The 15662-nt window shown below is 32.3% G+C and overlaps 2 protein-coding genes across 2 annotated transcripts; one reads left to right on the forward strand and one right to left on the reverse strand.

The window, feature by feature from the left end:
• Window positions 1-3972: 3972 nt before the first annotated feature.
• LOC106101695 (39S ribosomal protein L52, mitochondrial) lies at window positions 3973-4700 on the reverse strand. The gene is made up of 3 exons (XM_013281003.1): window positions 4550-4700; window positions 4327-4475; window positions 3973-4206 (listed from the first exon to the last, which is right to left on the reverse strand). Exons 1-3 carry the CDS (start codon window positions 4596-4598, stop codon window positions 4021-4023), a joined length of 384 nt encoding a protein of 127 aa, XP_013136457.1. The 5' UTR covers window positions 4599-4700; the 3' UTR covers window positions 3973-4020.
• Window positions 4701-5114: 414 nt separating this feature from the next.
• Window positions 5115-15662, forward strand: LOC106101664 (protein lifeguard 1-like; the record flags this gene model as incomplete). Its single annotated transcript, XM_013280972.1, has 9 exons — window positions 5115-5292; window positions 5740-5754; window positions 5881-5923; window positions 11520-11737; window positions 12282-12386; window positions 12922-13028; window positions 13972-14131; window positions 14790-14919; window positions 15586-15662. Coding segments are annotated over exons 3-9 (828 nt in total), but the record flags the coding sequence as incomplete, so codon positions are not given.

The raw sequence follows: 15662 nt of genomic DNA on the forward strand, positions 1-15662 counted from the left end.
TACCTACACTTAATTTTTATTACCAACATAATGAAAATATCTTATTAATATCATAAATGATTAACACAGATGTTTGTAAAGTCTATACTACCAAACATAGAAGTAGGACATAGTCTAGAAGAACAAATAGGCTTACAAACACATACTTTTGTTTTTTTTTTTACTCATTGCGAATGGCATCGTGGGCTTGTAATTTAATAAATAAGAAATACAAGCTAACAGTATTTGAATATATATAATTCAATACTATAAGCAGACAATCTTTGTCATATAAAAGAAGGCGGCAAACTTGTAGCACGCGTCACCGAGGTGACCAACGATGGCAATGGACATCCAATACCAGAGTACCTACCGATGCGTTGCATTTGAAATAATACTCTCGGACCCTAGGTCTTAGCGACAGACCATTCCACAACGCAGCTTAACAAGGCAGAAAGTTTAACGAAACTCTACGCTTGTGGAATGTCAGCCATCAAGATTGTGTGGATCGTGAACTTCGGACAGTTGTGGTGAACACTCACTGGCCACTGCCACTTCAACAAACATCTTTAAAACAGTTGTCACAGACAGTCCATTGTGCAGAGCGTGCATGATGGAAGAAGAAACCGCATTACACGTCATACAACACTGCCCAGCAGTGAGTGAAAACAGGGTTAAGTATCTCGGTTTGAGATCGCTACCAGAAACATAAAAAGTTTGCTGGGGTTCTTCGGAGAGCTAGGTTGGCTGGAGTAATCCATGTCCTGTTCTCACGCAAAATACGCGCCAATCGTGGAGTTGCCGAAACCGTAGCCCCGACTACTACTACAAGATTGTGTTGATACCAAGCCGACCGCTAGCGTATGCTCTATTCACCAGATGACGAAATCCATCAGGAATTCAGGTCAGTTCTTCAGAGATCCCGTGATATATATAATTCATTTCCTTAATAAAAATTAATACGAAACAATATTAGCAACACAATCTTAGATGTTATTAGGAAAGTATATCTAAACATCGACAGTGGACATACACTTTTATCCCGCATCGTAAACACGATCGTTGTGTGGCCATGAAATTCAACTTTAAATAAAGTTTATAAGTAACTTAAATATTATCATTATTTATTACAATAATGATTCGAATATCAATACTTATCATTAACTTGTAAAGTTAATAAATCAAGATTAAATTACATAAATAAGTCCCCGGAGGCTTTTGTGTGGAAATGATAGGAAAGGGGAGTGGATTTGGCGGAGCAGGGGTCGCAGAGAAAGGTGAAATATTATCTTTTTCTGTTTTCCCTTTTCCATCGACTTAGGGCAACGCTGCAATTGCTGTCTATGGGCAGCGGTTGCTTCGCTATTTCGACGTATCCACGTGGCCGTTTGCTTACTACTTATAATATAAAATTAAAAATGTACAAACAAATTAAGATAATGGATTTTCTAATTTTTTTTATAACTTGTGTGTCGTAAATTCATTTCAGGTAATAATAAAAAAGGCCATTCGAAACAATTATTGCTATTCGGAAGATTTTATATTAGGCAATAAATTTTACTAAGTGTCTGAGAAAATCTTGTCTTGGCGAAGGCTCGTATATAAATGAAAATTTAGATCGAAATGTACAGCCGTATTCACTTTTAGTTGTAAAGTGAACTGTATGTTATCATTATACAGTCGAGTTTTGTACGAAAAGGACAGTTTTCATTTTTTATATTTTCCATAATCGTAGATTATTTTGAGGTTATGTTCTTTTTTTTATACATATATTATAATTAAAATAACGTAAACAAAGCTTAGTCTGACATTTGTATTACAGTTTAAGGTTTGTTTAATTCATTTTACAAAGTTCTATTAATTTTTAAAACAACCACAAAGCTATATTCGTGAGGTTTAATGGCAGATACATATGTCCTCATACCAAGAAATTGCTTGATTTAATGAACAGTATTTGCAGTTTACTTTTTATTTTATTTGCATGTTTATTGTTAATTCAATGGTAAATATTTAAAATGTGTTCACTTCTTACGCAGAATTCGTTAGTTTGACCTATAAACGTTTTTGCTAAAGATTTTACGTTTGATAATAATGAAATATATCTAAAATTAATTATGAGCAAAAGAAATATTTATGTAAATTTTTATTCAAGAATAAAAAACGTCAAAAGCATAGAAATTAATTTTATAATTGAACTCATTAATATTCACCGTTTTCTTTCATTTTGCCGACGTCTCTCGATTTAATATCCGTTTTATGAAATTCAATACGATTTATCTTTTACAGCAAATTTCCGGATAAAGCTGGATTTTTTAATTTGTAATGATGAAAATAATGTAACAAACAGAACTTCAGCCATCTATATTTTCACATAAATTGTATTTTTCTAAAGATTGCAGAAAAATTGTTTATTTATTAATTACTAACCATTTGGTTACGGTAAATAGTCATACTATTATAAATGTGAAAGTTTAGATGGATGGATGTTTGTAGCCTAAACGGCTGAATGTGTGAAGGTATAAATGTAGAGGATAGTCTGGAAAAACACATAGGCTACTGACTTTTTTTTTAATACAACGCAGACGGAGTCCCGGGCGAAAGCTAGTAATTAATATTTTAACAATTGTTTTGTACATTCTTTCTATATATTTTGCTTATGTCGTTTCCCGCCATTTTTATTTTAGTATAAAGAAAAATACTCGATTAGAATATTGCTTGTTATCTGATCTTCGTATAACTTCAACGAACCGAAGCAAGGAAGAGTTCGCATTCGTGCCTGGAATATTAAAGAGCGGTCGGTTAATATGAGAGTTTTCAAGACATTTTCATGTAAACCCGAGTTTACAAGTAATGAGGCATCTGTAAGTGATTTATCATGAATTTAATAATTATCCCTCATTCGTGTAGTTGATTTTTTTATTTGTTAATGAAGGCTGCCAAAATATAGTTTATCTAATTCTGGCATCATCAAATATTCGGTATGACATGTGATTTTCTTTTTATTTTAAAAAAATACTTCACAAGTTAAGAATAACGCCATCTAGCGAATGATGAAGGCAACGTGGTAAATTTATTACAGAACCATCCCCATTTAGATTCAAATTTATTAATCTATAAATTTCTTTTATTTTTCAATGAAATGTGTTGTAAAATTGTAACCCTCATATAGTTCGACATTTACCGAAACGCGGGAAAGTTGCAAATTCAATTTGCAACCAGTCATGTGCAGGCGAATTTGAAACAAAGTTTACAATTACTTGTTACAAAAACTTTATACAACGGTGCATGTTCGTAAACGATACTTCAATACGTATATGGGCTTTGTGATCAGTTTGAATAAATGTAAGGACTATTCAACTGTTGTTACTATGTAAAGCACATATGATTATTTCAAAGAATTTTCTCTAAAATAATAATTAACCAATAAGTAACATTTTACATTAGTTTGTGATATTATCACTTTTGAAATGAAAATTATACATTATCTTCAACTGTCCACATACTACACTTATCTATACTATTATAAAAATGAGATTTGTAAGTTTGTATGTCTTGAAATAACTCAAAAACTACTGTGCCAATTTTAAAAAAATCTGTCACCGTTAGAAAGGAAATTTATCTGTGAGTATAGGCATTAGCATTGATGGACAGATGGGACTTGGTTATGCTGGCTCGTTGGATACTTACATGTAGGCAAGTGTAATCCATTTGAATTTGTTGGAATTTATATTGTGTTAATTTTCTACTAACACTAGTTTGTAAGTCCACTAACACTTTATGGATCTTTGATATCTGAATTAATGATTATAATAAATGATTATTATTATTTTTAATATCTATACTATTATAATAAAGTGTAAACACACACTTTGTTGCCTAAGAAGTCAGAACTTACAGCATATTTATGAATAATTCTTTCTATAATAAAAATCCCTACATTTATGTCATGCTTTAGGCTAGTAGGCTATATTTTTGTTAAATAAAATGATGTAATTCAGAAGCTAAATATTTAATAACTATAACAATTTTAATATAAACATTCTATTTTTTATTTAACAATGCTTTTCCTTTTGGCTTTAATCTGTTACTTAAGATTGCTTTTCTTTCTTCTTCTTTGGCTTCAAGCATTTTCTGTTGTCTTGTCTTTGCAAAGTCTAGTTCCGAGCTCAACTCTACAATCCGAGATGCAAAGTCCCTTTGTTTGAGCATTCTTAACTTTTGTTTATGCTGGAAACAATGTAAAGGTATTTAACACATTTTATGCTATATATACAGTTCAACTTAAACTTGCTGTAACTTAGCATTATTTCAATTTAACTTATATATTATTACTAGAGACACTATTACCAGTAAAGGTGTGGGTATTCCATCCAAGAAGGTATAATCAGGACCATCAGTTAAAATACCTTCAGCATTTTTATTGACTGGCAGTCCACGTGAAACTCGCCATTCCTTTATATTTGATATCTGTGTACAGCTAATTGTTCTGGAGGACTCTGTAAAGTTCACAATAATGTTACTTAACAGGAATCAATTATTATAGTATAAGATTGTAATAAGTGTAACTTACGTTTGCAAACACTCAATAAGTTTTTCGTAATTAAGTTTGTTAGATGCATGTTTAATAAACTAATAATGGTACATTTATATAAGAAATAACTTGATTTGGAAGTAAATATCCAAATATCTAAAAAAAGAGGTTACGTTTTTATTATTTTTCAACCAATCCCAAAGAGCAAACATAGAACAGAGGTGATTGTGATAGTCAATTAAAATTGTCTATGATTGCTTTCCAATTTCTGTTCATATGATGCAAGGTAGAAAATAAAAAGAAATCCCCTATATACAACAAAAATTTACTTATTCTTGGATGATATAAAAAGCACATTCTTCAAAGTAAAAGCAAAACACAAACACTTTGTTAACAACTTTTAACAGGTGCTGATTACAGATTTATCTCAAAATCATTTACACGTACTATAAGTCGCAACGTATATGATTTAAATATGGTTGTTACTAATTTCTAATAGTAAAAAGGGCTTACTTAATTGTGAAACAATTTTGATAGTGTGGATAATTTTTAAAAAATACCGAGTTGCATACTCTATAGTCTAGTTTTGTGTCTATGGTCTACTGAAAATTTGTCATCAAGCAAGTTGTCAGAAAAAATTATTTGTGATTTGTGAATTTGTGGAAAGTGCGTCTTGAAAGTCGAATTAAACCGTGTTTTGTGATTTCTGTGCAAATTGAGGCCACGCCTTAAATTTAATTGTTTATACAAAACAATATACCCTTACTCTGTGCACAGAAAAGGTAAGCTACTTATTTAAATTATCATAATGTAACATGAAAACGGATCGATCATATGTTGCGCCATACCTTTTTCCGTCTAGTACATTCTAGACCCTGACTTTAACTTCGATTAATTCTAGATGAAATCAAGTTAAAAAAGATTTTCCCAGTCTAAAAATAGTTTTCGTAAAAAAATACTTTCAGGATATAAATAGAATTTACTTATTCTTTGTTTAGCAAACAATAAAAATTGCATCACTCAAATCGCTCTCGATCATTTGCAAAGCAAAAGCAATATTGGGTATTCCCCTTTAACAGTGTTAAATTGACTCGTAAGTATAGGCATATAATCCTCTGCCTATTTTTCTCTAAAATAAGGAATTTTCGAGAATTAAATGATTTTATTAACTATTAAAATAAACTATGATATTTTAAAAGGTATTTAACCATACATTTGTTTTTTTACAGATCTGTTCAGTGTCCGTAAGTGCAGTCAGATTTATTCAAAACGGCTTCCAAAAAGTTAAATAACAGTGATCAAGCAAACTACAACACAATGTGTATGTATACTTTTTAATAATTTTTAAGCATAAATTTTTTCTTCTTCAGCACTTGGTGACAATGTGGCAGAACCCAGGAGTGTACCCCGGAGGTTTTTAAATTGATATTAATTGCTGTTATTGTGCCACATACCCCTTAATTTACTGCACCAACATTTGTATTATGTATCAACCACTATGTAAATATGTTTTTTAATTACCAGCAAAACATGTAGCATTAGTTTTCAACTGTGATTCTGTCTGCATGGAATTTTGAAATTCAAGACAAAGTACCCTATAAGTTCTTCAAGACTGATCTATATCTGAGCTAAATTTCAGCAAGTTCTGTTCGTTAGTTTAGGATATAAACTCAAATAAACATCCATCCAAAATTTCGCATTTATGATATTAGTATGATTACCTGTGGCTGATACTGGTCATATTTAAAAACAAATGAATAAAGAAAACATGTTAAAAAAGTAATTCTTAGATTTCAATAAATATATCAGTGTGCATGTTTCCGTATAGTCATATATTTTTATCATTATCTTTTGTAAACATTTGCATGTCAACATTATGGTAGATTATGATTGATTACTTTTATCATAACAACTTACACCAGTATATTCTAGAAAGATATTAAAAATTGAACAAACTGGACTATGTATAATACCATATTTATACAGCTTATTAATATATGTATATTTGATATATTTCTGGACAATATATACAGTGAATTTTCCACTAAAATCTTACTTTAAGTAACATTTGTTATGCTGTGTTTGTAATTGAAATTTAACAATGCTAATGTCAAGTGAGTACGCCCACATAATCCTTATTACAGCTAATCCTATTAGTTTAACGCAGACAGTGGTAGAGCCCGCTTTATAATCTTCGCACGAATAGCCTTGCCCGGTGAAATACCACAACCACACTGGAGACAGGCGTGAACTATGAGTAATTCCGCGTATAGTCTGATGAGTGTGGTGCCGGAGGCCAGACTTTACTGTGTTTTCATTACCGTATTTATCTTATGAGAAAAAGATAGGAAGGGAACAAGGACTTGACTCTGGATGAGACGCATAGGAAGAGGAAATATCCGCCATGGATTAAAGATAGACAAAGCATCCACTATTGTGCATGTCTGTGGGCAGCGCAGGTGGCAGCTTGCTCGTTTGCCATCTTACGATATAAGTAAAAAAAAACCATTACCTTAAATACATTGTATCCTGTGTATGTATACAAATGTATGTGTGTTAATGTAATAATTATGTATGTTGTAAATATATGCTATAATGTTGCTTAATCATACTAATATTATAAATGCGAAAGTATGGATGGATGGATCAATGTTTCTTAGTTTGTAGCCTAAACTGCCGAACGGATTTCAATTAAATTTGGCATAGATATAGAGGATAGTCTGGAAGAACGCATAGGCTACTCACTTTTGTTTTTTTAACTCCACGCGGATAGAGTCGCTGGCGAAAGCTTGTCTCACATAAACCATTCACCTAAATACACTGCTAATATTAATTATTCACGTTTTTAATTCATTTTATCAAGCTAGAGTGTTTTTATACTTTCATTTTGTGTTACATAATGTTGAATGTTCTTTTTTAATGAGTTTCTCAACAGAGTAAATAAAAGTAAAATGTTTTTTAAGTATTTTAATGCAGTTTATGATACAGATATTTCAAATTATGTACTATTTTTTTCATTTTCAGTTTCTATTAATTAAATATAGTCAACATTAAAATACATAAGTATGAGGGCCTTTATATATTTAGAATCACGTCTTTATTTCGTCAAATCTGATCGAACGATAATAAAAATTCAAATATGTAAATTTAATTCTACATAAATATCTTACAAGTTTTATGAATTAATATAAATAGGAATTACATCATATAATGAATTCGTTCCCTAAATTTCTTTTCCTGATATTTGTCATATTATTTCTTAGAAGCCTATTTTACTCAGAGATTATGTTGCATACTTAATGGAAGATTTGATGAAATCAGTAGTTTTTGAGTTTATGTGCAAGCATAATAACATATTTCTCTGTAAGTTTGAACAATGTACGTCATTACGCCCAAGTTACAACTCTCTCTGTCACACATGAGTCATGAAACGATCGTATAAGTTGCGTAATGTATTACTTTACTGCAATATGAGTCAAAACATTGACTCCTCTCTCGATGTCTTATCTTATCTATCGAATTTTAAAACTATTTTTAAATATATTACATCGTCTTTAATTATAAAACCACGTTGAACTCCAAATACGAATTAAATTGTGACGTCACATTGTAAGCGCCACTTACGAAGCGTTTAATATGTGTTTCAATATTCAGGCGTTTAAGATGCGTTTCAATATTCAGCCGTTTAAGACGTGTTTCAATATTCAGCCGTTTTAGATGTGTTTCAATATTCAGCCGTTTAAGACGTGTTTCAATATTCAGCCGTTTAAGATGCGTTTCAATATTTAGCCGTTTAAGACGCGTTTCAATATTCAGCCGTTTAAGATGTGTTTCAATATTCAGCAGTTTAAGATGCGTTTCAATATTCAGCCGTTTAAGACGCGTTTTCATATTCAGCCGTTTAAGATGTGTTTCAATATTCAGCCGTTTAAGATGCGTTTCAATATTCAGCCGTTTAAGACGCGTTTCAATATTCAGCCGTTTAAGACGTGTTTTAATATTCAGTCGTTTAAGATGCATGAATTGTGTAATTTATTTATTTGACAACCTATTTTAAAACCAACGGTAACATTCACTATGTTTTTAAGTTACAAATTAATGTTCTTATTTAATAAGATCCTCGTACGATAAAAACTTGATCCATTTGAAGAATTCATTATAATTAATTATCTAGTGATTTAATGAGTAATCAACCTCGTTTTTATAGCGTTTGATAACATTTTTGTGGGCTCCTAAGCGGATTTGAACAGGAAACCTCAGAAGGATAGATTAGTGTTTGTTTCCAACCGTAATTCCACTTGTGAAATATTTGTATTAAATGTATCTTTTTTTTTACCCGACTGACAAAGAGGACAATGTTTTGCATGCGTATGGTAGTTTGAGAGTAGTCCCAGTGGTAGAGAAGGTAAAGCGTAAAAGGTTGGCATGGTAGGAGGGATGAATCACATATAACAAGGAGAACGTTAGTTATGAGTGTGGTACACCGGTAGAGGTAGATGTAAAAAGAGATGGATGGATTGCGTGAAAGGTAAAAGGGATGATCAAGAAGAGAGTGATGACTGAGATGACTGATAGAGTTATGTGGAGTAGAATAACTAGAAGACGATGAATGTAAGTTTGTTTTTTGTGTATGTAAATTCTATTGTAACCATCTAGAGCCTAAACGACTGCACCAATTTTGATGAATGTGGTGTCATTTGATTTGTCTTCTTCCCTGGTGTGTCATAAGGTATGTTATATCGACAAAAAAAATCTACAGTGGACGTGAGAATCGAAATTCTAAAAAATATAGTAAATAAACCGAGTTCGAATCCTCTATTGTATAACTGTTAAAGCTCTAAAAGTAGAGAATAGTTTAAAGATAAAGAGTATACAAAGACTCACGTACTATTAAGGTTTTACGAATATTCATTCCGAGTAAATAACGCTGTTGAAAAACAAGTCATTTGTACTTGAAGTATTAACGATCGATGGTGACCCTGGCTTCCGAATCCGTACTTAATGACCTGTCCACATAACTAGCTAGGGTTGCCACTTTAAGTTTTTAATAATCACATAGACGTTTGACCAAGATCTCGCGCTAGGTATGTAGTCAGGTCTTTATTTTATCCTTGATGGTGTTATCCTCTAAGTTTAGCTTTAACATTATGTCTTAGGGTCGAGGAGGTAACATGTTCCTATATGCTTTTTTAATGGGAAATAATAACTGGAAGTTATTTTTATCGGGTAGTATACGATGTTTTGTAAAATTTGGCAGCCCTAAATAAGGGTGTGGCGTCACAATTTATCGATTTTGTAGCTATTATTGGATTTGGTTGCAAGTATAAGGCAGTATTAAAACTTATTTTTAAAATTTGAAATATCTTATTTATATTAATGAAACAGGAAATTTATTTCTAAGGCCTACCTTAATCTTAAATACTTCAAACTACAAATCTAAAGATACTTAATATGTGTGCGTTTAGTTTTCTTACTAATGCTATAAATGCAAGAGTTTAGATGGATGGATGAATTGTAGTTTGTAGCTAAAACTGCTAGAGGGATCTCGAGGAAATTTGGTATATATGTAGAGCAAAGCATGGAAGAATACATAGGCTTCTTACTTTTGTAGTTTTTTTAATTCCACGTGGACGGAGTCGTCGTCGTCGAAAGCTAGTTAATCGTATAAGAAATATAGAGGTATTACTCAATATAAAATTACATCCAAACAAGATTTTTCACACGCTTAGAACCTTGAATAACATAATTATCACGTCTGCTGTCATATTACTTGCGTCCTTACTGCAATAGGATTAAAGCTTAATTTTCTTTGTTATTTTTAACCGTGCCAATGTGTACTAATGTTTTGAAAACTGCGCATGTGTGAATCTGTGACTCAGTGCGTAGGCTAATATCGACTTTATTGTCCTTGTGGAAAGGACTGGAATGCTATGCGCAGTCACGTTTTGTTTGCATCTCCACAGTGAAAGACGCGTCATACTCATTTCATTGTAATTCAGTCTTACGATCTTAGAGGACTCCCCCGTGTGTTAACTTTTTCTGTATATTTACGCAATTTATTACTGGCCAGTTTACTAGTGTTTGGATTGAATAGTTTTTTTTTTATTACATCTAAGAATTATTTGATGAAGTGAATAAAACCAGTGTTTTATATTTGTAACGATAAAATAATGAGAAAGACGTAGTGACCAAGGATGGCTGAAACTAAAGGTTTTTTTTTAGTTTTTTAAATTATTCCTATCATTTAAATAAACCATATTGAATGCTATATTTGCATGATACCACTCATTGCAAATACCATTTGTACTGAAGTGTATATAGACATTTTGAGTTACTTTTATATCTCACTTTACGCACATTTTATACTGTAAAAGCCCATATACATGATACAAGTTACTCGTATATAAGTGATTTGTATCTAAAAGTTGTTTTAAGAGACAATATTGCTTCAATTGTATGAAACAGGCAAGGAACTGGCATCGTTTAAATGGACATGAACTCGATGTTGCTTTTATCTTGTGACTTAATGGCCTTTTAAAAGAAAACACTTATTACATATCTTTAGTAAGACTCACTGGAAAGTCTAAAAATAGAGGTAACTATATGAATTACAACTCGGAGTCATATTTAAGTTCCTAAGTGTAGATTTACTACAAAGAAATAATAAAGTATGGTGAAATAATCATTAAAATGTCTGTGTTAGTTTTTATATCGTGACTGAGCACCGAATATTTAGTATCATTACGTAAATTTGTGTAATTCAAAACTTATATCAATAACACGTAATACACAGCTATTTTTAACACTTTTTTTACTACTCCTCACCTAAGCTTATGTGTCTTGACTATTTGTATAAGGAGTCTTAAAATGCTGCTAAAAATATCTGATATAAATAAACTGAAAGATGAAATTTAAATGAAATGAAACACTTTAGCGACATTTTACAACTCCTTAACAATGCATGTTTCTAGTTGGGTATTTAATTCTTTTTACACAAAACTAATTACAGATCAAGGGGCGCAAGGAGGGTATCCCCAGGGAGGATACCCGCAAGGTGGATACCCGCAAGGTGGCTACCCGCAAGGTGGCTACCCGCAAGGAGGTTACCCCCCGCAAGGAGGTTACCCCCCGCAAGGTGGATACCCACCGGGCGGCTACCCACCTCAACCCGGCTACCCTGCGCAGCCTGGTTTCCAACCCGGATATGGAGGTGCTGGATTTGGCGAGGTTAGTATATCTTAAACTCCTAGGTCTAAATATCGTTCTATCTGAATACATGTAACTCTTTCAGATCCAAAAACTTGAATTTATAATGACGAAATGGCCTAGATGTATTTGTAATAATATATCGTTCCTTGACAATATTGAGTTTAAAATCTATAAAGCCTTGATTTATATTTTTTCTATAATGCCAAAGGCATTTAAATTGTATTTTTTTAAAGAAATTAGAAGTGGTGAAAATTTAGACGCCCAGTGAAATAGCATGTTTGAAAGGTTCTTTGTGGTATTTAAGCTATGTGTTTAGTAAAGTCTTGCTTCTTAACGATAAAAAGTGTTGAAATATAACAAAATTTCCATTTATCTCTTCAGACGGCGTTAATGTGATGATTTTATCGCGAGAATGTGAAAAAGATACGGAATGTTAGAGTATAACTATGCATAAGGGAGTGTTTTCATGTTAGATATAATGGCTTATAGAGAAGTAAACAAAAAGTGTATTGGTCCTAGTAAGGAGGTTGATGACCATGGTAAATAACCGGTTTGTTTCCAGCCGGCCGGATATCCGGGACCGGGGCAGGGAAGCCTGGGTGAAGATGGTGATGTCAAAGGCTTCGATTTCAATGAGCAGAGTATACGCAAGGCTTTTATACGGAAGGTAAGCTATCTTATTATTGTAGAGGTAAGGTTGAAATTTCATCTTGTAGCAACCTTTTAAATTCTGATTTTTTTATTCAAAAAGTATTGTTTTTTTTATTTATTTTCTTTTGCGCTCACTATTCCAGCATTACATTTATTCTTGTCTAAGTATTCTCGATTTACACTAGGTTTTTAATGTTATTTAAGTTTATCTGTGAATTGGATTAGAATCTCTATATTTCAATATTATAACGAGTTTTCGCGTTTATACAAAATGAATAAATAATTTTTTTAGCTATACTAATAATATTAAGAGGAAAGATTTCTTTTATGTATTGAAATAAATCGGAAAATACTACGCCGATTTTAAAATTTCTTTCACTATTAAAAAGCTACGTAAACCATAGGTAACATAGGTTGTATTTTTTTATTTTATTTTTCAATTTCACTGGGGCGAATTCCACAACAGGTTTCTCATAAATGTTGTCAGTGTATTTTCAAAGATGTGTTTCTCGGTGGAAACTGAGGGTAATAGAAAATTCTGTTGATTCCAGGTATACTCCATCCTGATGTGCCAGCTGCTGGTGACGCTGGGCTTCATCACGCTGTTCGTGTACCACAAGCCAACGCAGATGTGGGTGCAGAAGAACACCTTCTTGTTGTAAGTAAACTTCTGACAGGAGGGTCATCATCATCCTATTTATCCTACTCCCGTAGGCTACAACAGGTTTTTGTCCTCCACATAACTTTATTATCCGTCATCTCAATCACCACTCCTTGATGATGTCACCTTTCACCAATCCATCACTTTCTAGGTCTATCTCTACCGGTGTACCTCCACACTCATAATTGACAGAGGATATTTTTCTTATATGTCCCATACCCTTCCTTTTTGTCTTTCATCGTGGTATTCCTTTTGAACAGGTCTTTAGGAGCAGTATGTTATTTTCACTACTATTATTAACTTTTACACAATCTTGATAAGTATGTTAAAGTAAATGTAAAAAAAAAATAACTTATCGCCGACTTAACGAGAATTTTAAGATATGTATGATAGAGAGTGAATTCAGATATTCCACTAATACATGTATGGAAGAGATACAAGGACTTTATGATATTTTTTTAAATAATATAAGGTGGCAAACAAGCAAGATGTCACCCTAATCCGCCGAATTGGCGAAACGACTGATACCTTGCCTACCCTTAATCGACGGAGTAGACGCACATAAAGAGGATGTTTCCCTTTTCTATGCATCTCCACCATTAGATCCACATTACCTTCCCATCCTTCCCTCTTAAGGAAAGGGACTAGAATTAGGCCTAATTAATTTAATTCTTAAATGCATGATATTGCTGGTGATCAGTTTTTTCTTCCTTACACAATAGAATATTTTGAAGATTGAATGTGGATGGCTACAAAGGAAGAAGAAGACCGAAGAAAATATGGATGGATTGTGTGAAAGATATGCTTAAGAAAGGAGTGGATTCAGATATGACGGCTGATAGAGATGTACATACTGTGCCAACTCCATAAGGGATAAGGGCAAGTTGATGATGATGATGGTATTTAAAAAAAAATGCATGTAAGTGTTGTAATATTTCAGTTGGATAGCATTCGCGGTGGTGTTTATCTGCCTGATAGTGATGTCGTGCTGCGGCAACGTGCGGCGCCAGGCGCCCATGAACTTCATCTTCCTCGGCATCTTCACCGTCGCCGAGAGCTTCCTGCTCGGCGTCACCAGCAGCATGTACGACGGCACTGCGGTAATTTTATACTTATTACTATAAGGATTAGGCTTTTTTTTATTTGTGAAATTTGTAAAAAAAATTTTGATTTTTTTGTACGTTTTTTTTTTTCATTTTTTTTAATAATTTAAATAGGAGGTTCTCAATTCGATTGTTTTTATAGATACATTGTACACTTTATGATTTGATTTACGGGATTTTTTTTAGGTGGAATAGTTATTTCAATATTATTTGGTCTGCTTAAAAATATTAAATTTTTTTTTTAAAAACTAACCGGTAGATTTTTTAGAGTTTTTAAAAAGCGTACCAAACCGAGATTTTTATATTGAAAAACACATACAATAGACGTTAGAAACTGTTTGCATTTTTTTTTTAAATTTTAGTTTTAACGATAAGTATCTTGTTGATTGTAGTTACCCTTAATAGCCTGATTTTAAAATAAAATCAAAAAATTTATAAGTGTACTATTCACTGTGTTTTTTACTAAAGGGGGAAAGTAGTAAAAAAAAAAATTTTTTTTTATATTTTCGTGATATCCTCCTTTTTGTTTTCTAACATATTAAAAAAAAATCAATTGTAGCCCAATGCGATTTACCCCGGTATCAAATTTGAAACTTCAGATATTTGTCTGAAGGTTTATGGATGTTATTTAGGTGATGATTATATTGTTACTCAGGTGATGATGGCAGTCGGCATCACAGCTGCGATCTGTTTAACGTTGACGCTATTCGCAATGCAGACGAAGTACGACTTCACCGCTATGGGGGGGATACTGCTTTGTGCTACTGTCGTTTTACTCCTCTTCGGTAAGTTAACTTTAAGCACAAGTCTAAGTTAACTTTTAAATATAGTGTCCAGTTTGACGAAAAACTAATTTTTTTAGCATTTTTTTGTTTCATATCCAAAAATTTTTTTACTAAAAAAAAAAATTTTGCTCCAAAAATCTTTGTTGAATTAGAGATTAAGGGGTTTTCCGTTGTTGAGGGTTCGAATCCCGCCATTCGACTCGTAAACCATTCCTAGAGCTTAGTTTAGTTGGTAAAATAAATATTATAGAAATAATATATTTATAAAAAATGGTCCTCGTACTTTTTTTTTTCAGAGAAAGTTCCAGTTAAAAATATTTTTTTCTCTGTCTAATCTATATTATTTAAATGTCTTTTTTTATTTAGTACCAATATAACATGATTGACTATGATCTAGTCTAAACTAAAGGTAGACTTAAACCTGAGATGTCTTACATTTATGTTAAAAGTAAAATATAAAAAATTAGCTTTCACCCGCGACTCCGTCCTCTTTGAATTTAAAAAAAACTAAAGTGATTAGTCTATGTGTTCTTCCAGACTATACATTTATACCAAATTTCATTGAAATCCGTTAAGCAGTTATACACAAACTCTAACAAACATCCATCTAAACTTTCGCGTTTATAATATTAGTATGATGTACAATTTGAATCCGTTTAATTTCAGGTCTGATAGCAATGTTTTTGCCCGGGAATCGTATAGTGACGCTAGTTTACGCGTCTCTCGGTGCGTTGCTGTTCTCC

Source organism: Papilio polytes, unplaced genomic scaffold, assembly GCF_000836215.1.
Source record: "Papilio polytes unplaced genomic scaffold, Ppol_1.0 DF823958.1, whole genome shotgun sequence".
Taxonomy (NCBI): Eukaryota; Metazoa; Arthropoda; class Insecta; order Lepidoptera; family Papilionidae; genus Papilio; species Papilio polytes.